Source organism: Cherax quadricarinatus, chromosome 3 (assembly GCF_038502225.1).
Source record: "Cherax quadricarinatus isolate ZL_2023a chromosome 3, ASM3850222v1, whole genome shotgun sequence".
NCBI lineage: Eukaryota > Metazoa > Arthropoda > Malacostraca > Decapoda > Parastacidae > Cherax > Cherax quadricarinatus.
The window spans coordinates 44057966-44080353 of record NC_091294.1 but is presented as its reverse complement, the minus strand read 5'-3'; the positions used below and the strand labels follow the sequence as shown (position 1 = coordinate 44080353).

At 38.8% G+C, this 22388-nt stretch overlaps 1 protein-coding gene across 2 annotated transcripts in view; it reads left to right on the top strand.

Annotated features, from left to right (window-relative positions):
- The window catches only part of LOC128685365 (U11/U12 small nuclear ribonucleoprotein 48 kDa protein), a 49774-nt gene that overhangs the window by 24001 nt on the left and 3385 nt on the right, over positions 1-22388 (top strand). Inside the window, exons 3-6 of one of the 2 annotated variants that reach the window (XM_070091537.1) lie at positions 2141-2185; positions 3039-3178; positions 9481-9615; positions 21470-21852. In XM_070091537.1, coding sequence (XP_069947638.1) covers positions 2141-2185; positions 3039-3178; positions 9481-9615; positions 21470-21502 — 353 coding nt within the window. In that variant the 3' untranslated portion in view covers positions 21503-21852. Of the gene's footprint in view, positions 1-2140; positions 2186-3038; positions 3179-9480; positions 9616-21469; positions 21853-22388 lie in introns of those variants that run through there. The other variant, XM_070091534.1, reaches the window with a different exon arrangement.

The window sequence follows — 22388 nt, the reverse complement described above, 5'->3', positions numbered from 1 at the left end:
ATTATGTACAAAATACGTACGTAATTGTAATTATATAATTATTATCATTATAATTATTGATAATTTAGTGAACTGAAGCTCTATCATTATTATAATAATTAATTGTATTATTATTATTATTATTATTATTATTATTATTATTATTATTATTATTATTATTATTATTATTATTAACCTTTAATCTGTCCAAACAGATCTGTGTTCACATGCGTAGTGCTCCAAAAGTACATCTACGTTTTTTTACATATTTTCAAATATAACAAAAAAAAAAAAAAGACGTAGATCAAAGTTTTTTTTACATGTTTTCAAATGTAAAATATAAAAAGAAGCTCTACTTTTTTTACATACTTTCAAATGTTGAAAAAACGTAGATCTACGTTTGGACAGTTTAAGGGTTAATTTAGGGAACTAGAGCACTTATCCAATTCCCTAGATCAAGAGCCCCTCACTGGTGTCAAGGAACCTTGATGCTGGCGAGGGGTTTCGGTTCCCTAAATTATTAATAATAATAATAATAATAATAATAATAATAATTATGACGATAGAGCTTCAATTCCCTAAATTAATAATAATAATAATAATACATTAATATAACGAGAGCTTCGGAACGAAGTCAACCCAATGCACTGTTTACCTAGCTGTGGGAGCAGCCCTCTCCTGCTTTGCTTACGTTTTTGACAGTTATTCGGCCAAATTTTGCTTTTCTAACCATGGGTCCTAAGAAAGTAAGTGTAAAGGACAGTGCTGAGAAGATGATGATGATTTCCATTTTTATTATTATTATTAATTTAGGGAACTAGAGCACATATCCAATTCCCTAGATTAAGAGCCCCTCACCAGCATCAAGGAACCTTGACACTGGTGAGGGGCTTCAGTTTCCTAAATTATCAACAATAATAGCTATAATAATAATAATTATTATAATAACGATAGAGCTTCAGTTCCCTAAATTAATAATAATAATAATACATTATTAAAACAACGAGAGCTTTAGAATGAAGTCAACTCAGTGCACAGTTTACCTAGCTGTGGGAGCAGCTCTCCCCTGCTTTGCTTTCATTTTTGACAATCATTTTGCCAATTTTGCTTTTCTAACCATGGGTCCTAAGAAAGTAAGTGTAAAGGGCAGGGCTGATAAAAAAAAGAGGATGATTTCCTTGGAATTAAAGCATGAAATAATAGATAAACAAGAGAGGTGTCCAGGTTTTGGGTTGAGGGGGGGGTGGGGGAGAGCTGGCTCGTAACTCAGAGCAAAAAATCAACCCATCGACGGCTCGTATCTCAAAAAACTCGTATGTTGGGACACTCGTAAGTCAAGGTTCCACTGTACTGTATGTGTAATTTTTTAACTGATATTATTAACAAGGCAGGAGACAGAAAAAAAAGAACAAGGAATTGAATTAAGGCATTATATGTTCAGCAATAAAAAGTGGGGCAATTTACACTATACATGTTGCACTATATGTGCTTGATATTAATGAGGTTATTGGATTAACCAGACTCAGTCAGACTAGCAATTTGGAGGTGGTTAAAGTGTTGAATGGTAGTGAAAGTGTTTTTTTCTTTTTTGAGTCACCCTGCCTCAGTGGGAGATGGCCAATTTGCTGAAAAATATTAATAATAATAATAATAATAATAATAATAATAATAATGTGTATTTTAATACTATTGATGTGCAGTACCTCAATATTCAGAAAATGATGTGTAATAATGTAGAACCCCCAGATCTGCTGATTTGTTTTCCACGGTTTCAGTTATCTGTGGTTTGCCATGGCCTGAAAATAACTTAATTTTGTTTAATAATGACATCAAAGCACAAAAGTAGCGATTGCCTAGAAGAAACTGTAAAGTGCTTCCCATCAGTGAAAAAGTGATAATTCTCAACTTATTGTATAAAATTTATCAATTAAACCTTATCATAGGTATGTATGTAAGCAAAAAAATGACTTATGTACGTATAGGGTTCGCTACTATCCATGGTTTTGGGTATCCATGGTAGGTCTTGGAATGTATCCTCCCCTCAGATACAAGGGGACTACTGTACAGTGGTTTAAGTTTGAGAAGTTGCATTGAAGTACAGTATTGAATACAGTATGGAGAAAAGTTGGCCTAAGTGTTCAACTCTATATTTTCTTTACAGATGCAAACAGACAAAGAAACTTGCTGTTACCATACAAGCAAACAGGTCAGTAATTAATCATTTTGTAATTAATTGTGATGCATGTATCCCTCGAAGGCTAACAGTTGGTGTGAATCTCGCCACAATAGTATATATAAATCTCAATCATATATATAAAATATTAAGTTGTTGGTACACTGCCCACACTTGACTGATGCTGTTTATTTTCTTTTCAGCAGTATGTATCTGGATTCCATGTATCCTTTTATTCACTTGCAATACAAGAACTTTACATATTTTATCTTATTAAGCATTTCCTTAGCATATTTGCTCTTCTGGGATATACAGTTCCCTAGGTACTGCATCATCAATATGGTGTTGCTGTTTGCAGATTATATAGTGTATAAAATATAAAGAGGAATTTGAGCAAGAAAATGTGGAAAAAAGCATGTAATGAGTACTTTGAATGTTATGATTCAATTCTAGCCAATACACTCAAATTGATCTCACTGGATTGTTTAAAAAATAACCAAGTTGATGTTTAGAATTGTCCATTATTTGAAATATGAAGTAGTTTTGTTAATTGCTACAGAATATGCATCACTTGTTAGCTTAAGATAGGTACTTTAAATTTAGTATTAAGGTACAATAGTAAATCACAAAATTCAAAATTCCATAACCTGTTTAAAATGTAAGTGTTTGAATGGCACTGGCTGACAATACGTATATATAAATTAGTGACCACTGAAGTAAATACTAGAGCTGTGGTACAGTAAATTATCATACTGTTCAGCATCTGAAAAATACCATTGGTTTTATGTTATTCATTCTCATAAGTGTGTCACAGAAGATATAAGAGTTAAGTATATGTTCAGGTGATGTTGATCAGATTATCAAATACTGTGTCATCATTCACCAGCTGCTCCAGACACTCGCCAGTCTCCAGCATCTGCAGGGGAACTGACAGCTAACTTCTCGAGAGAGGAGCGCTTGGCCATGTACGAGTATACTTTACAAAATACTGCAGCAGTAGCAACACCACCAGAAATACTTCCACTAGTATGTTATTTTTTTAATAGTATTGAATTCTTAACATGATCCTCTAATACAGAGTTTCTCAAGAAATGAGGTGAAGCCCCTGTGGGGACTATAGGCTAGGTAAACCATAAATGCACTTGTGGGTCATCTGGCATATTGGCTGAGAAACATTACTCTAGGATGTAGATGTTTTAGGGAGAACCTAGAAAGTCCTGTGCATTTTATCTTATTACCTGTACGAAAGGTATAAGTCAGGGAATCGTGATGGGTTGTTGATATGGTTTGATTATTTTGAAAAATTGAAGTAAGATTAATTGACCAACAGAATGTACAAATCTGTAGTGGATGGAAGGAGGTGAAGGGAGATGCTCTTGGAAGGGTTGAAAGGAGGGGTGAGGGTGGTTGTAAGGAAGGGGTTTAAGCATCCAGCAGGCATGTATGAATATATTTGATCAGAGTGGAGAGAAGTGGTTTTTGAGATTTACCCTGTTCAATTCAATTCAATTCAATTCAATTCAAGTTTATTCTCTATAAGGGTTACAATGTGGCATTTACAGGTTTTGGGTATTGTGTGGTTTACATGTTATAAAATACTAATTACAGATGGGGCCACTTGGACACCTAGCATGGCTAGGCATTTCGGGCAGACTTAGATTAATTCTTAACATTAAATCCTTACAGATTATGGTATTAAGGCTAAGTGACTACATTATAATTTGTGAGTTTAGCAATGTGAATGCTTTTGTTTTGGCACAATACAAAGTGTCTATATTGGAGTATCATAGGCAAACTTATGACTAGTTAGAATTTATTATTTTAAGATTAAGTTTAGTATTTCTGGGTTTATAGTCAGTGGGTGAGTGAGTGTAATTGTGAACCACCAGGTAGTTATCATGTAGTTAGTTGTCGGGGTGTATCAGGGAGATAAGATGTTTTCTGACTGTAGTTTTGAAAGTGATGAATGTGTCTGCAGTTCTAGAGTTTTCAGGTAGGGTGTTGCAGATTTTAGGTCCTTTGAAATACATTGAATTTTTGTAAAGGTTTAGTCGAACACGGGGAATGTCAGAGATGTTTGTGTCTGGTGTTACGCCTGTGGATCCTGTCACAACTATCAAGAAAGCATTTTAGGTCAAGGTTAATATTGAAATTTAAGGTCCTGTAGATATAGATTGCACAGTAGTAAGTGTGAATGCTCTGAACAGGGAGTAAGTTTAGATCTATGAAGAGTGGGGGGGTGTGTTGCCAAGGATGGGATTTAGTGATTATTCTTACTGCAGCTTTTTGTTGGGTTATTATTGGCTTTAGGTGTGTTGCTGCACTTGAACCCTAAGCACAGATAGCATAGGTGAGGTATGGATATATAAGTGAATGGTATAGTGTGAGAAGGGCAGTTTGCGGCACGTAGTATCGTATCTTGGAGGGGATCCCCACCGTTTTGGATACTTTTTTTGTTATGTATTGGATATGGGTGCTGAAATTTAGGTTGTTGTCGAGGTATAGGCCAAGGAATTTGCCCTCATTATGTCTGACAATTAGAGTGTTGTCGATCTTAATGTTAAGTTGCGCAACACCTGCTGCGCAACACGTACTGTTGAGTATGAGCAAGACAATATAAGTGAAACAATTTAGGAAGTAGAAGTGATGCAAGGAGGGAAGGGTATATGGAGAAAAAAAGACAGGTTAAGAGAGCGGTGGTGAAGCAATCTAAAAAGAGAGCAAATGACGGAGTGGGTGAGATGTTATCAACAAATTTTGTTGAAAATAGAAAAAGTTTTGGAGTGAGATTAATAAGTTGAGGAAGTCTAGGGAACACATGGATTTGACAGTTAAAAATAGGAGAGGAGAGTTATTAAATGGAGAATTAGAGGTATCGGGAAAATGGAGGGAATATTTTGAGGAGTTGTTAAATGTTGATAAAGATAGGAAAGCTGTGATTTCGTGTATAGGGCAAGGAGGAATAACATCTTGTAGGAGTGAGGATGAGCCAGTTGTGAGTGTGGGGGTAGTTCGTGAGGCAGTGGGTAGAATGAAAGGGGGTAAGGCAGCTGGGGTTGATGGGATAAAGATAGAAATGTTAAAAGCAGGTGGGGATATAGTTTTGGAGTGGTTGGTGCTATTATTTAATAAATGTATTGAAGAGGGTAAGGTACCTAGGGATTGGCAGAGCGCATGCATAGTTCCTTTGTATAAAGGCAAAGGGGATAAAAAAGAGTGCAGAAACTATAGGGGAATAAGTCTGTTGAGTATACCTGGTAAAGTGTATGGTAGAGTTATTATTGAAAGAATTAAGAGTAAGACGGAGAGTAGGATAGCAGATGAACAAGGAGGCTTTAGGAAAGGTAGGGGGTGTATAGACCAAGTGTTTACAGTGAAACATATAGGTGAACAGTATTTAGATAAGGCTAAAGAGGTTTTTGTGGCATTTATGGATTTGGAAAAGGCATATAACAGGGTGGATAGGGGGCAATGTGGCAGATCTTGCAGGTGTATGGTGTAGGATGTAGGTTACTGAAAGCAGTGAAGAGTTTTTACAAGGGTAGTGAGGAAAGAGGGAGATTATTTTCCAGTACCAGTAGGCCTTGGACAAGGATGTGTGATGTCACCGTGGTTGTTCAATATATTTATAGATGGGGTTGTAAGAGAAGTGAATGCAAGGGTCTTGGCAAGAGGTATGGAGTTAAAAGATATAGAATCAAACACAAAGTGGGAGTTGTCACAGTTGCTCTTTGCTGATGACACTGTGCTTTTGGAAGATTCTGAAGAGAAGTTGCAGAGGTTGGTGGATGAATTTGGTAGGGTATGTAATAGAAGAAGATTAAAAGTGAATATAGGAAAGAGTAAGGTTATGAGGATAACAAAAAGATTAGGTGATGAAAGATTGAATATCAAATTGGAGGGAGAGCGAGTATAGAGAAGGTGAATGTATTCAGATATTTAGGAGTGGACGTGTCAGCAGATGGGTCTATGAAGGAGAAGGTGAATCATTGAATTTATGAGGGGAGTCTGTGGAGACAAATAACTTTGTCTGTGGAAGCAAAGAGGGAAATGTATGAGAGTATGGTTGTACCATCACTCTTTTAAGGGTGTGAAGCATGGGTGATGAATGTTGCAACGAGGAGAAGGCTGGAGGCAGTGGAGATGTCACGTCTGAGGGCAATGTGTGGTGTGAATATAATGCAGAGAATTCGTAGTTTGGAAATTAGGAGAAGGTGTGGGATTACCAAAACTATTGTCCAGAGGGCTGAGGACGGGTTGTTGAGGTGGTTCGGACATGTAGAGAGAATGGAACAAAACAGAATGACTTCGAGAGTGTATAAATCTGTAGTGGAGGGAAGGCAGGGTAGGGGTCGGCCTAGAAAGGGTTGGAGCGATGGGGTAAAGCTGGTTTTGTGTGCGAGGGGCTTGGACTTCCAGCAAGCGTGTGTGAGCGTATTTGATAGGCGTGAATGGAGACAAGTGGTTTTTAATACTTGACATGCTGTTGGAGTGTGAGCAAAGTACAGTGGACCCCCGGTTAACGATATTTTTTTCATTCCAGAAGTATGTTCAGGTGCCAGTACTGACCGAATTTGTCCCCATAAGGAATATTGTGAAGTAGATTAGTCCATTTCAGACCCCCAAACATACACCTACAAAAGCACTTACATAAATACACTTACATAATTGGTTGCATTGGGAGGTGATCGTTAAGTGTGGGTCCACTGTACAGTGTCTACACTCTGAAGGAGGGATGTTAACCCTTTGAGGGTTTTGGTCGTACTAGTACGTCTTACGCGTAGGGGTTTTTGACGTACTAGTACTCATAAATTCTAGCGGCCTCAAATCTTGTGGGAGAAAGCTGGTAGGCCTTCATATGAAAGAATGGGTCTATGTGGTCAGTGTGCACAGTCTAAAAAAAATCCTGCAGCACACAGTGCATAATGAGAAAAAAAAAACTTTGACCATTTTTTTTTAATAAATCAGCGACTTTGCAGTGTATTTTCGTATGGTATTTATTGTTGTATTCTAGTTTTCTTGGTCTCATTTTATAGAATGGAAGACATATTATAGAAATTGAGATGATTTTGACTGGTTTTACAATGAAAGGTGCCTTGAAATTGAGCTCAAAGTAGCAGAAATGTTCGATTTTTACCAAACTTCAAAAGTAAACAAATCGTGCCAAGCGTGCAATACAGGTCAACTGGTGAGTCTAATATTCTTTCACAAGTGCACCAATAATATTTATACCATTTTTTACACTAATGCAGTAGTCTGCATAACAGTAAATCTTATATTTTTTGTGAGAATAAAAATTCAAAGTGGAAAGCAAAAGAATATAAGAGGGGCCTTGAGACGTGACTAATGACTAGAGGAAATGTCATTTTAGTGCCAGGAATGTCTTTCTTGTTTATTCTGGACCCTATTCGGAAATTGGCATCTTTTGAAATTTGTGTGAAATTGGCAAAATTGCTAAATTCTGACCACTGTACTGGATAGTTGAATTTATAAATGGGTGGTTTCTTGCACCCATTCGATAGAAAAAATGGAGTTCTAGCGAAATATTCATGTTTTTTGTCGACTAGTACAGTGAAATTGGCCGAAAATGGGGCTCAAAGTGGGCAAAATCGCCGATGCGTAAACATCGCCGAGACCGCTAACTTTGCGAGAGCATAATTCCGTAAGTTTTCTATCAAATTTCAAACTTTTGGTGTCTTTATGATCAGGAAAAGATTCTCTATCTTTTCATAAGAGAAAATAATTTTTTTTTTTTTAAATTTGGCCGACCCTGAGAACGAGTTTCGGAGAGGGCCTGTCGACCCTCAAAGGGTTAATGTTGCAGTTTTATAACTGTATGTAAAGCACCCCTCTGGCAAGACAGTGATGGAGTGAATGATGAAAGTTTTTCTTTTTCGGGCCACCCTGCCTTGGTGGGAATCGGCCGATGTGTTAAAAAAATAAATATATAAAAATAATTTAGGGAACTCATAGGAAGATTGTAGTCCTGACTGTGATAAGTACTGTGCGCAAACCCAAGAAAGGGTGAAGATGGATCAGTTGAATTGTGATGTCCATGATCTAGAAGGACAGCTTGGGAATGAGTAATGGTGATTGTGTTTCTTGGGGTCACCCTACTTTGGTGGGGAATGGTTAATGTGTTAAAAAACTGCTACATTGACATTTCATGTAGGGTAAATAATTACTGAGTGTGTATGTTCATGCTGTCCTTGTCTTTACTTTTTCCTGTAATTTAACTTGGTTATGTCACTGTATCATATTTAGAAAATTCTTTCACAGTGAATGTTAGAACAGTAATTTCTTCACTGTCAGAAGTACCAAAATAGAAAGTAGAGAATCATTTTCTGAAGATATTGACACCAAAAATATGAAATTATACAGGCACAAAGTTAGTGGTATGGGTGCAATTTATGCATCAATGATTTTCCCCACTTTGAGCCCTATTTTAAGCCAATTTAACAAAATTCTTAGCTATTTCACTAGTATGCCTTCAGTGCTATCAATTGAGAACAAGAAACTTCCCATTCAGCTATCAGAACTACCATATAAAGTGCATAGAAGTCTGTAATTTAAAAACAGTTCAAAATAAGCTCTGTAGACATTCCAGGCACTAATACAATATTTCCTTTGTTCATTAATCACATTCCCTGGCCTCCCCTGTAGGAGAAGATTTACCTCATTTCTCAGATAATAAAATATAACCAGGAATATTTGGTCATGGTTTATGACATCCCAATAATTGAATCAGACTTTGTAAAAACCCATAAAACAGACCAGGAGTGTAGGAGGTCTTACTTGTCCTCAGGAAAATTGGGAAAAATCAAACATTTCCACTACTTTGAGGCTGATCTTGTGCTACTTCTAGTCCTGGAGCCAACCAAAAATCATCTCTTATTTCAGTGTTATGTCTTCTTTCCTCAAATGATACCACTATAACCATAAAAGCCACCCTACAAAACACCTCAGAGTTGCTGTTTTAAACCAAACACAAGGTCAGAGTTTTCCTTTTTCCATCATGCATCACATGGGGCAGGATTTTGTTTTATATGGCACATTCACAACACTGACTCATTCTCTCATATCTAGGCCAAAATTTACTGTTCTCAGCATATCTGAGTGAGCTGAACTTAAGGCATAGATCTACTTCAGGGACCTTGGCATCAGTAACATAGGTCTTCTTGATGGACAGTGAAAGAGTTAATGCCAGGAATGTTAAATTTATTGACTTATTATTCAGTCAGATGTGAGCGCTCAAATTTTTTGCCATATTTTTTTAAAACAATGCTTAGTACTGATTGCTTGGAGCTAAATTACTGTAATTTTTTCAGGAAACTTTTATTCCTGTTGATAACCAGCCAAAAGAGCTCTCAGAACTAGAGCTGAAAAAGGCAATGCGAGACTTCAAGCGTCGCCGTCAAGCATACAGAACAAAAGTCTCCACAAAGAACAAAAGTCAAACTCAGGTAAGCTTGTTCAAAGTTTTAAGGTTTTTTTTTATTAAAGATTATGTTGCCAGTGCTAATTAGTACAAAAGGTGGGTAGATGGAGGTTTAACATTATGAGACTGTCTTGGAATGCACGATGAATTACTGCACAATAGACCAACAAATGTATTTTTGGTGTAAGAATAAACGTGTTTGGTCATGTATGAAATTTATAATCCAGGTGTATACCAATAGTGTCTGCAGTTGTCAGTGGTCAGTTGTCAGTCGTCAGTGGTCAGTCGTCACGTGAGGTCACAGACCCTGAGCTGCTTTGGGGATTAGTGTGGACGGTTACAAAGCATGGCTTGCTTCTGCAGTGTTTTAAAAATTGAGGTTAGAGAGTTGAAGGAGGAGGTCTTGCTTCTCCAGGAGGAGATTAGGAGGCTGAAGGTCCACCTCAGTGGGTCTGGGAGAGAGTGTGAGGTGGCTGGAGTTGGGGGGAATGAGGCTTCTAGCAGTGAGGTGCAGTCTGTCTCTCGCTGTGAGGAGGCTGTAGGTGGGGAGGTAGCAATGGCTACCAGCATTGAGGTGCAGTCCAGCACCTGCTACAAGTGGCGAGTGGTTCCCAGTAATGGGAGGCGCATCAGAGCAAGGAAAGTTAAGAGTGAAGATCTGAAGGTAGGAAATCGCTTCTCTGTTCTTCAGGATGAATGTACTTCAGTGGCCAGTGAAGGTAAGGGTACTACTACCCCTGCTAATAGAGGTAAGTGCATTCTTGTGGTTGGTGACTCTCAGGTAAGGTATATTGACCGTGCTTTTTGTAATAGGAATAAGAAGATGAGAGATAGTGTGCTTCCCTGGAGCTGGTGTTGGGGACATAGTCAACAGGCTGGATAATATCATGTCAGGTAATGGGAACAAGCCCATTATCTGTCTTAGTGCTGGTGGAAATGATATTGGGAAGGGTAGGAGAGAAGAGCTGCTAGATAAGTACATGTCAGCTATGTGCGGCGTCTGGTTGTCTTTATTGTGGACGTTTCGCCATCCAGTGGCTGGCTGGATGGCGAAACGTCTATGATGGGGATGCCCGGGTGTTGTGCATGAGTCTTAATTTCATCTTGTCGGTATTATATACAATTCTTGTACTACTACTACTACCTCCACCTCTTCCTGCCTATATATAGCCGTCCTGCTCCACCTCTGTTAGTGTGACTTTGTCAATGGTCCAAGTCGGACCGAAACGTCGTCGTAAGCTTCTCTCTTTTATGTGCGGGTTATTTGTGTATCGTTCCAGTCACGGTATTGTGCCTTTTTGTTATTTATTTATTTATGTCAGCTATAGATTTCATTAAGTCTAAGGGAGGGATCCCAATCATATGTAGCATCTTGCCTAGAAGGGGAGTAGGAAATGAATGGTTGTCTAGGGCAATTGGTGTAAATTGCTGGCTAGACAGATACTGCAAGGAACTTGCAATCCCATTCATTAACAACTGGAACAACTTTTATGGCAAACATGATATGTATGCAAGGGATGGGGTACATCTCTGGGGCTGGGGTGGTAGCACTTGCAGACTCGATTGAGAAGGCCATTGGTGAAATGCCTATGATTTTAAACTGATGGAAGATAGAGGTATGGGTGTGTGTGGGAAACAAGCAGGTTGCAACACTAGGGTTGGAAACAGTAAATGTATAAAAGGCATTCAGCATGAAGTTATAAATAAAAACAATAGATCAGGTCAGCAAACAAAGGGGGACAGCAGAGGGCAGCAAGGGACTAGCTCCCTTAAGGTTTACTATACTAATAGCAGGAGTGTAAGAAATAAGATAGATGAGCTAAGATTAATTGCAAGTGCAGGAAACATAGATATTATTGCTATAACAGAGACCTGACTCAATCTGAAAGATAGAGAGATGCCCTCTGAATGTCACATACAAGGCTATAAATTATTCCACACTGACAGGGTCAACAGGAAAGGTGGTGGAGGTCAGAGACAATTTAAATTGTTGTGTTAGACAAGATATAAAATTAGAAGCGTCAGCCACTGAATCTGTTTGGTTACAGCTTCTTGAGGGCTGAGAAAAACTAATTTTGGGTGTGATTTACAGGGCCCCAAATCTTGATAGGGAGTGCAGTAAACTTCTATGGGACGAAATTCGTAAGGCATCTACATACGAAAATGTTGAACTAATAGGAGATTTCAACTACAGACAGATTGACTGGAGCAATTTGACAGGAAATTTAGAGTCAAATGACTTTCTTGATACAATCCAGGATTGTTTTTTTAAAACAGTTTGTGACAGAGCCAACTAGGGGAAATAATGTCCTTGACTTGGTTCTTGCCAGTAGGGAAACACTAATTAATAATCTTGAGGTTAATGATGAGCTTGGGGAAAGTGATCACAAATCACTCAGTTTTAATATATCATGGAATTCCCCTAATAATGGCAATCAAGTCTCTGTCCCTGACTTCCGCTTGGCTGATTTCATAGGACTGAAAAATTACTTAGGTGGGCTGAACTGGAATGACCTGACTAAGGGTCAGGTAGGTGGTGATGGTTGCCAATATGACGCTTTCCAGGGCATAGTTCTAGCTGCTCAGTCAAATTATGTTCCAAATAGGGAAATCAGATCAAACAAAAATGATCCTAAATTGATGAACAATAGATTAAAAGATCTAATTGGTCAAAAGAGAGGCATATACAGGCAAATCAAAAGAGGAGAGGGGCAGTTAAGAAATCGATATATTCAGTTAGAGAGAGAAATAAAAAAAGGAATTAGAAAAGCAAAAAGAGATTATGAGGTTAAAGTTGCAAGAGAATTGAAGAGTAACCCAAAAGGATTCTTTCAGGTATACAGAAGTAAGATCAGGGACAAGATAGGCCCACTCAAAAGTTCCTCTGGTCACCTCACTGACAGTGATAAGGAAATGTGTAGAAGTTTTAACACATACTTCCTTTCAGTTTTTACACAGGAGGATACTAGCGATATTCCAGAAATGATAAATTATGTGGAACAGGACTATAATAAACTGTGCACGATTAGGGTCACAGGTGACATGGTCCTTAGGCAAATAGATAAATTAAAACCTAACAAATCCCCAGGCCCTGATGAACTGTATGCAAGGGTTCTAAAGGAATGTAAAGAGGAGCTTAGCAAACCTTTGGCTAATCTTTTCAACATATCACTACAAACTGGCATGGTGCCAGATAAGTGGAAAATGGCAAATGTGATACCTATTTTCAAAGCAGGTGACAGGTCCTTAGCTTCGAACTATAGACCAATAAGCCTAACCTCCATAGTGGGAAAATTTATGGAGTCAATAATTGCCGAGGCAGTTCGTAGCCACCTTGAAAAGCATAAATTAATCAACGAATCTCAGCATGGTTTTACAAAGGGGCGTTCCTGCCTTATGAATTTATTAACTTTTTTCACTAAGGTATTTGAGGAGGTAGATCATGGTAATGAATATGATATTGTGTATATGGACTTAAGTAAGGCTTTTGACAGGGTCCCACATCAGAGACTATTGAGGAAAATTAAGGCACATGGAATAGGAGGAGAAATTTTTTCCTGGATTGAGGCATGGTTGACAAATAGGCAGCAGAGAGTTTGCATAAATGGGGAGAAATCAGAGTGGGGAAGCGTCACGAGCGATGTTCCACAGGGGCCAGTATTGGGCCCCCTGCTTTTCACAATCTATATAAATGACATAGATGAAGGCATAAAGAGCGACATCAGCAAGTTTACCGATGACACCAAAATAGGCCGTCGAATTCATTCTGACGAGGACATAGAGCACTCCAGGAAGATTTGAGTAGACTGATGCAGTGGTTGGAGAGGTGGCAGATGCAGTTTAATATAGACAAATGCAAAGTTCTAAATGTTGGACAGGACAATAACCATGCCACATATAAACTAATTAATGTAGATCTTAATATTACGGATTGCGAAAAAGATTTAGGAATTCTGGTTAGCAGTAATCTGAAACCAAGACAACAGTGCATAAGTGTTCGCAATAAAGCTAATAGAATCCTTGGCTTCATATCAAGAAACATAAATAATAGGAGTCCTCAGGTTGTTCTTCAACTCTATACATCCTTGGTTAGGCCTCATTTAGATTATGCTGCACAGTTTTGGTCACCGTATTACAGAATGGATATAAATGCTCTGGAAAATGTACAAAGGAGGATGACAAAGTTGATCCCATGTATCAGAAACCTTCCCTATGAGGATAGACTAAGGGCCCTGAATCTGCACTCTCTAGAAAGACGTAGAATTAGGGGGGATATGATTGAGGTGTATGAATGGAAGACAGGAATAAATAAAGGGGATGTAAATAGTGTGCTGAAAATATCTAGCCTAGACAGGACTTGCAGCAATGGTTTTAAGTTAGAAAAATTCAGATTCAGGAAGGATATAGGAAAGTACTGGTTTGGTAATAGAGTTGTGGATGAGTGGAACAAACTCCCAAGTACAGTTGACCCTCGACCAACGTTGGCATCATCTAACGTTAAATCCGACTAGCGATACATTTTAACGCAAAAATTTTGCCTAAACTAGCGCTAAAAAACCCGACCAACGCTATTCGTTCTGTTCGAGATGCGTCCACTTGTGGCCTGAGCGCGCCTCACTTGTCCCGTGGGTGCCAGTGTTTACAAGCCAGCCAGCCACCGCGGTCCCATCCAAACATACAATCGGAACATTTCATATTATCACAGCGTTTTTCGTGATTGCACCTGCAAAATAAGTCACCATGGGCCCCAAGAAAGCTTCTAGTGCCAACCCTATAGCAAAAAGGGTGAGAATTACTATGGATAGGAAGAAAGAGATCATTGCTAAGAATGAAAGTGGAGTGCGTGTCTCCGAGCTGGCCAGGTTGTACACAAAACCCCAATCAACCATCGCTACTATTGTGGGCAAGAAAACGGCAATCACGGAAGCTGTTCTTGCCAAAGGTGCAACTATGTTTTCGAAACTGAGATCGCAAGTGATAGAAGATGTTGAGAGACAGTTATTGGTGTGGATAAGCAAAAAACAGATAGCAGGAGATAGCATCTCTCAAGCGATCATATGTGAAAAGGCTAGGAAGTTGCATGACGATTTAATTAAAAAAATGCCAGCAACTAGTGGTGATGTGAGTGAATTTAAGGCCAGCAAAGGTTGGTTTGAGAGATTTAAGAATTGTAGTGGCATACATAGTGTGATAAGGCATGATGAGACTGCCAGTTTGGACCACAAAGTGGCTGAAAAATATGTGCAGGAATTCAAGGAGTACATAGACAGTGAAGGACTGAAACCTGAACAAGTGTTTAAATATGACGAAACAGGCCTGTTTTGGAAGAAAATGCCAAGCAGGACCTACATTACTCAGGAGGAAAAGGCACTCCCAGGACATAAGCCTATGAAAGACAGGCTTACTCTGTTGATGTGTGCCAATGCTAGTGGTGATTGCAAAGTGAAGCCTTTATTGGTGTATCACTCTGAAACTCCCAGAGTGTTCAGGAAAAACAATGTCCTCAAGGCTAATTTGTGTGCTGTGGAGGGCAAACAGTAAGGCATGGGTGACTAGGGACTTTTTCTATGACTGGTTACACTATGCATTTGCCCCCACTGTGAAAAATTACCTCCTGGAAAATAAATTGGACCTTAAGTGCCTCTTGGTATTAGACAATGCTCCTGGTCATCCTTCAGACTTGGCAGAGCAACTTTCTGCAGACATGAGCTTCATTAAGGTGAAGTTTTTGCCTCCTAATACCACTCCTCTCCTGCAACCCATGAACCAGCAGGTCATTGCAAACTTCAAGAAACTGTACACAAAAGCTATGTTTGAAAGGTGCTTTGTAGTGACCTCAGAAACTCAACTGACTCTAAGAGAGTTTTGGAGAGATCACTTTACCATCCTCAATTGTGTAAACCTTATAGGTAAGGCTTGGGAGGAAGTGACTAAGAGGACATTGAACTCTGCTTTGAAAAAACTGTGGCCAGAATGTGTAGCCAAAAGGGATTTTGAAGGGTTTGAGGCTAACCCTGAGAATCCTATGCCAGTTGAGGAATCTATTGTGGCACTGAGGAAGTCCTTGGAGTTGGAGGTTAGTGGGGAGGATGTGGAAGAGTTAGTGGAGGAGGACAATGAAGAACTAACCACTGATGAGCTGCTAGATCATCTTCAACAGCAAGAGGGCATACCTGAGGAAACTGCTTCGGAAGAGGGGATAGAGAAATTGAAGAAGTTGCCTACTTCAAAGATTAAGGAAATGTGTGCAATGTTGCTTAAAGTGCAAACCTTTTTTGATGAAAATCACCCTGACACAGCTACTGCAAGCCGTGTTGGCAACCTGTACACTGACAATGTTGTGAAACACTTTAGGAATGTCATAAAGGAACGGGAGGTACAGACTTCTATGGACAGATATGTTGTGCGACAGAGGTCCAGTGACTCTCAAGCTGGTCCTAGTGGCATTAAAAAAAGGCAAGTAACCCCGGAAAAGGACTTGCCACCTCAAGTCCTAATGGAAGGGGATTCCCCTTCTAAACACTAACACTATCAACACTCTCCCCTTCTCCCATCCCATCAGTCATCACCAGATCTTCAATAAGGGTAAGTGTCATGTAACTGTGCATGTCTTCTTCAGTTTGTGTGTATTAAAATTAATATTTCATGTAAATTTTTTTTTTTTTCAATACTTTGGGGTGTCAGGAACAGATTAATTTGATTTCCATTATTTCTTTTGGGGAAAATTAACTCGACTAACGATAATTTCAATTAACGATGAGCTCTCAGGAACGGATTAATATCGTTGGTCGAGGGTCCACTGTACAGTTATAGAAGCCAGAATGTTGTGTAGCTTTAAAAATAGGTTGGATAAATACATGAGTGGGTGTGGGTGGGTGTGAGTTGGACCTGTTTAGCTTGTGCTACCAGGTCGGTTGCCGTGTTCCTCCCTTAAGTCAAGGTGACCTGACCTGACTAGGTTGGGTGCATTGGCTTAAGCCAGTAGGAGACTTGGACCTGCCTCGCATGGGCCAGTAGGCCTGCTGCAGTGTTCCTTCGTTCTTATGTTCTTATGATGGCAGCCTCATGGAATACAGTACATCCAACTGCACACTTGTTCATACACAGTATTGTCCCCTCTCTGCCCTAATAAAGTCAGTTGAACTTTTGTGCTCAGTGTATGTTTTGTGAAGACACTGGCCTGTCCTGAATGTAACTTGCTGGGCCAATTGCTTGTTCAGATGTGTGAACATTCATGAGTACTTTAAAGGGCCTTCTCTTATGTTGGTAGTTCCTGCACTTGTTGAAAGGGTTCAGGCCTCTTGCTTGCTTGGCTCCTGGTGGCTTATACTCTTTGCTTTCATACTGACTTCCTAACCCCTTGACTGTTTTGGTTGTATATATACGTCTTACGAGCCACCGTTTTTGACGTATATACAGTGGACCCCCGACTTACGATATTAATTCATTCTAGAAGTCTGTTCGGGTGCCATTACCGAACGAATTTGTTCCCATAAGGAATATTGTAAATTAGATTTGTCCGTTTCAGACCCCCAAAAATACACGTACAAAAGCACTTACAAAAATACACTTACATAATTGTTCGAGTTGGGAGCTGATTGTAATTCTAACTGCTTCAAATCAAGCAGGAGAAAGCTGGTAGGCGCACATGTGAGAGAATGAGTCTGTGTGGTCAGCGTGCACCATATAAAAAAATCCTGCAGCACGCAGTGCATAATAAAAAAAAAACTGACCGTTTTTTTTTTAATTAAAATGCCGACTTTGTGGTCTATTTTTGTATAGTATTTATGGTTGTATTCTCATTTTCTTGGTCTCATTTGATAGAATGGAAAATATATTATAGAAATAGAGGTGATTTTGATTGGTTTTACTATGAAAAGAACCTTGAAATGGAGCTCAAAGTAGGGGAAATGTTTGATTTTTGCTGATGTTCAAAAGTAAACATTTTCCAATAAATATCCAAGTAGCCATTCTAATATGCAGTCATGAATGGGTTGACATTATTTATACAATTATTACAATATTGCAGTAGTCTGCATAACAATAAATCTTCTATTTTTTGTTTGAATAAAAATTCAAAATAGAAAGCAAGAGTAATATCAGAGGGGCCTGGAGATGCAACTGATGAACAAAGAAAATGTTATTTTAGAGCCAGGAATTGTTCATTCTGGACCCTATTTTGAAATTGTCATATTTTTTAATTTTCGTGAAATTGGCCAAATTGCAAATTTCTGACCACATTATTGGGTAGTTGAAATTGGTAAATAAGCAGTTTCTTGTACTCAATCAATAGGAAAAAAATGGAGTTCTAAAGAAATAGCTATGAGTTTGGTCGACTGGAACAATGGTATTAACCGAAAATAGGGCTCAAAGTGGGCAGAATCGCCGATTCGTAAATATCGCCGAGGTCGCTAACTTCGTGAGAGTATAATTCCCTCAGTTTTTCATCAAATTTCGTTCTTTTGGTGTCATTACAATCGGGAAAAGATTATCATTTCATAAGAAAAAATAATTTTTTGGGGAGGGGGAGGGGGGGATTATGCGACACCAGGAGACACCTCAGGATTTGGAGTTGCGACAGTCAAGGGGCTAAAGACCTGACAGGCTTCACAGGCCCTTTGATTCTTTCAGGGCTGTCATCAACCCTTGTCTATCTTGTTGGATGCTAATATGTTGTGAGATGTCATGCACTACTATTCTTCCTGACCAGAGCCTCCCTCTACTAGCAGTTGGGGATTTCTAGTGCCACTGGGTTTTCTACAGGGAATCTAGTCACTCATGATTTTGAGTCTCTGTTCCTGCCTCTTGTCTCCCCAATCCTTTAGTGGTTGAGGCTTTTCTACAAGGGACTCCTTTCCAAGCACTATGTGACCTTTACCTTTTTAGTTCTTTTCTATGAATACAGTAATTGTCTGATTTAGAAAGATGTCAATACAGACTCTTATGATCAGGTATGTGACTCAGTTCAGGATCCAAGAGTAGAGATTTCTCTCCACCATAGTCTGCTGGTTAGCTCATATGGAATCTGGCTAAATTGCTTCATGCTTACTGAGCTATGGTTTATGTGACTTGTCCATTTATTTCTGCCTCCACTCAGTAATTGCCTCTTCTGTGTTCTGGGTGATGCTGGTATGATTCCAAGTATCCCATTGCCAGGGTGCCATCACAGAAATTCCTATGAGGTATGACAAATATATTTCTGTGTAATGGCCCTGGGGTTCCATGGATTCTGCCACTACACTCAGTTTTTGTGTACTTGTTGCCAACTTGAGCTTTGAACACAGCAGGGGTATCTGTAGATGACTGGTTACAACAGGTCTTTAACAAAATAGAATGAAGGTGAGGTAGATCTGCATTAACTGCAAAAGTGTAAGATAGACCCAACTGGGAGTAAGAGGTGAGTATCGTATATGACATATTCCACTTATTAAGAAAATCAAGCTTAACAAATCTTTCCAAGACTTTCCCTGCCTAAACATGTATGAGGCTTGTTGTAAGAACATTTGTTTATAACATAATATATTAATATATATGTTTATTGTATGCTCAAGTGACAAATATATTATATTGGCAAATTATAATTTTTAATTTTGATGAATCTAGTTGAGCCCAAAGAGTTACAAGACAGTGTGAAGTTGGGAGAACTCTTATACTATACATAACAGTGGATGAGCAAGTGGAGGTGGCAGTTTTCTTTTGCAAACCATATCATTGAGCAGTACCACTAATTATGAAACACACTAGCAGTATAGAAGTTCTTAAACAATTTTACTACATACAAGAGTTGATAAATAATGTTCATGTAGAGCAATTATTGGTATTTTCTTCAGTCCTTATATATGTTATGACATCGGTTCTACTTGCAGTAATGCAATTGGAATTAATAATAGGTGTAGAATAAAATTTACACCTCTGAGCTAATATGATTTTTAATAAGGGGTTGTTTGATTATTCTTGCTTACAGTAGGTGACATACGGCTAGTTTCAAGGATGTTTCTAACTTGTCAGACCAGCTGATTGCCTGTTCAACCAGGTTGTCACTAATTAGTGATGAAACTAATACAAAAACATAAAATCAAATATTAACCAAAGAATTCAGTATTTAGGCACATTATTAACTCTTAAACTGTCCAATAGACACAATAGGCTTGAGTCGCCTAGACATGAAAGAATGGGTATGTGCACTTAGTGTGCACAGTATTAAAAAAAAATCTGGGAGGAATTAGTACCCTGTGGGAGCACCAGTTTAATTGAGTGGCAGCTAGAACAAATAGTGTGGCAAACACCAGGGATTCACTGATGCCATGTCACATTAACACTCCTATTTTAAGAGGAAAGAAAATATTGGTTAGATAAATACATTAGTGAATGTGGGTGGGTATGAGTTGGACCTGACTAGCTTGTGCTACTAGGTCTGATGTCATGCTACTTCCTTCAATGGATGTGCCCTGACTAGGTGGGTCATTAGTCTAAGCCGGGGGTGGGGGGGTGACATGGACCTACCTTGCATGGGCCAGTAGGACTGCTGCAGTGTTCCTTCTTTCTTATGTTCTAATGTATTCAGCAGGCTGGCCAGCTGGCTGTCTCTCTGTCAGTATCTCTGTCTATCTATATCTGTCTAACTATACCTCTGTCTATATATCTGTCTATCTGTATCTCTGTTTGTCTATACGTATCTCTATAACTCTGTCTATCGATATCTCTGTCTCACATGTACACGTAAGTACAGTTATTATACATAGTGTAAATTACCTAGGATAACCCAGAAATTCCAGGCAAAGTTAGACATACAGATAGACAGATGGACAAACATGTTTGTGTGTATCAGTGAAGACAAATAAAGCCAGGGTTCCCCCGAGTGCCCATTTATCAAATGTCACTGAGCTGATAAGAGTTGTCATAACATCATTCTTCAAGGAGTGTGATATATGTATACTCAAGGCAGACAGAAAGACAGATAAGCAGAGACAGACAGGCAGTCATATAGACAGAGATACAGACAGGCAGATAGACAGATAGAGACAGACAGATAGACAGAGAGACAAGACATGTTTGTGTGTAACAGTGATAAATACAGCTGAGGGTTAACTGGAGCAGTGGGCATTTATCAAATGTCACTGGGCTGTCAAGAGTACAGGGATGCCTTTCATAACACCATGTTTCAAGGATGCCTTTCGTAACACCATGCTTCAAGGTATATGCCAGGGCATCTAAAACATTGCTGGAACCTATAAATATTTGTATATATTTCTAGACAATAGAAAATAACCCAGGCAGGTGTAAATGTTCATCTGTCACTAACTGTGACTATTTGAGCACTATTTCAGTACCTAATATTAGTGTCAGAATAAAGATTGGCTATGAAATCACAAGAACTATTATAAATTGTAATTATCAGAACATAAAAAAATATATAAATTAAAATAAAAACGAGAAAAAAGGTATATCGGCAACACTTCTGCAAGCGGCAGGAGTCGATGTTGCCGTCAGGTGAGCATCCAGAGCCAACTTCACGGTCTTACATCTCGGTAAGTACCGACCCCCCAAAAATTTTTTAATCCTATAACATGTAGAAAAAATGTGCTCTTCATTTAAAAAAAAAAAAAAAGATTTTTTTATTTTTCAAAATATTCGGAGCGCCACGCGAGTGAACATAGATCTACATTTGGACAGTTTAAGGGTTAAGGCAAAAATGGTGTGCTTAATAAAATGCATAATTTTCTTAACAGGTTAATAGTTTTTACCATTGAACAAAGAGGTATACAGTGGAACCTCAAATTTCGAACGTATCGCTTATTGAACTTGTCGAAAATCGACCGCTTTTTTTTGAACCAACTTTGTCCCTATTATTGAACTAGCCCCTATTTTCGAACCACCAGGTACCAGACCCATCCGCCTTCTTCAAAGATTAAGGAGATTTGCGCCAAGTGGAATGATGTCCAAATGTTTGTGGAGAAGTACCACCCTGAGCAAGCTGAAGCAAGCCATCTTTGCAACAAGTTCAGTGACAAAACCATGTCCCATTTTAGGGAAATCTTAAAGAGGCATCAGAAACAGAGGACTGTGGACAATTATTTTGTGAGATAGGGGTCCAGTGACTCTCAAGCTGGTCCTAGTGGCATTAAAAGACAGAGAAGGGAAGTAACCCCAGAGAGGGCTTTGATACCTAAAGTCCTTATGGAGGGGGATTCTCCTTCCAAACACTAACCCCAACTCCCTCTCTCCTCCTCCCTATCTTCCAGATGCCATCACCAATCTTCAATAAAGGTAAGTAAAAATGTTATTTTATATGTTTATTTAAATTTATTAATACATAATTGTACACTATATTTGTTGTGTATGTAAAACTATAACTAATCTCTATAAAATGTATTTTTTTTTGTGAATATTTTTGGGTTTCTGGAATGGATTAATTGTATTTCCATTATTTCTCATGGGAAATATTGCTTCACTTTTCAAACTTGTCGAATTTAAAACTAGTTCCTGGAATGGATTAAGTTTGAAATTTGAGGTTCCACTCTACAGTGGTACCTTGACTTACGAGTGCCCCAACTTATGAGTTTTCCGAGTTAGGAGCCATCACATGGTCGATTTTTTGCTTTGAACTGCGAGCCAAAATCCAAGTTACAAGTGAGCTTCAGATACACCGCCACTAGTTGGCGCAGTGAACGCCACAACAGTGCACATGGTTACCTTGCCGTGGAAGCATCTCTCGTGTTGTATGTACTTGCATTTTGTGCAGTTATTTTGGCAGATGGTAACTCGACACCACCACCAGCCTTGAAACGCTGCACCCAG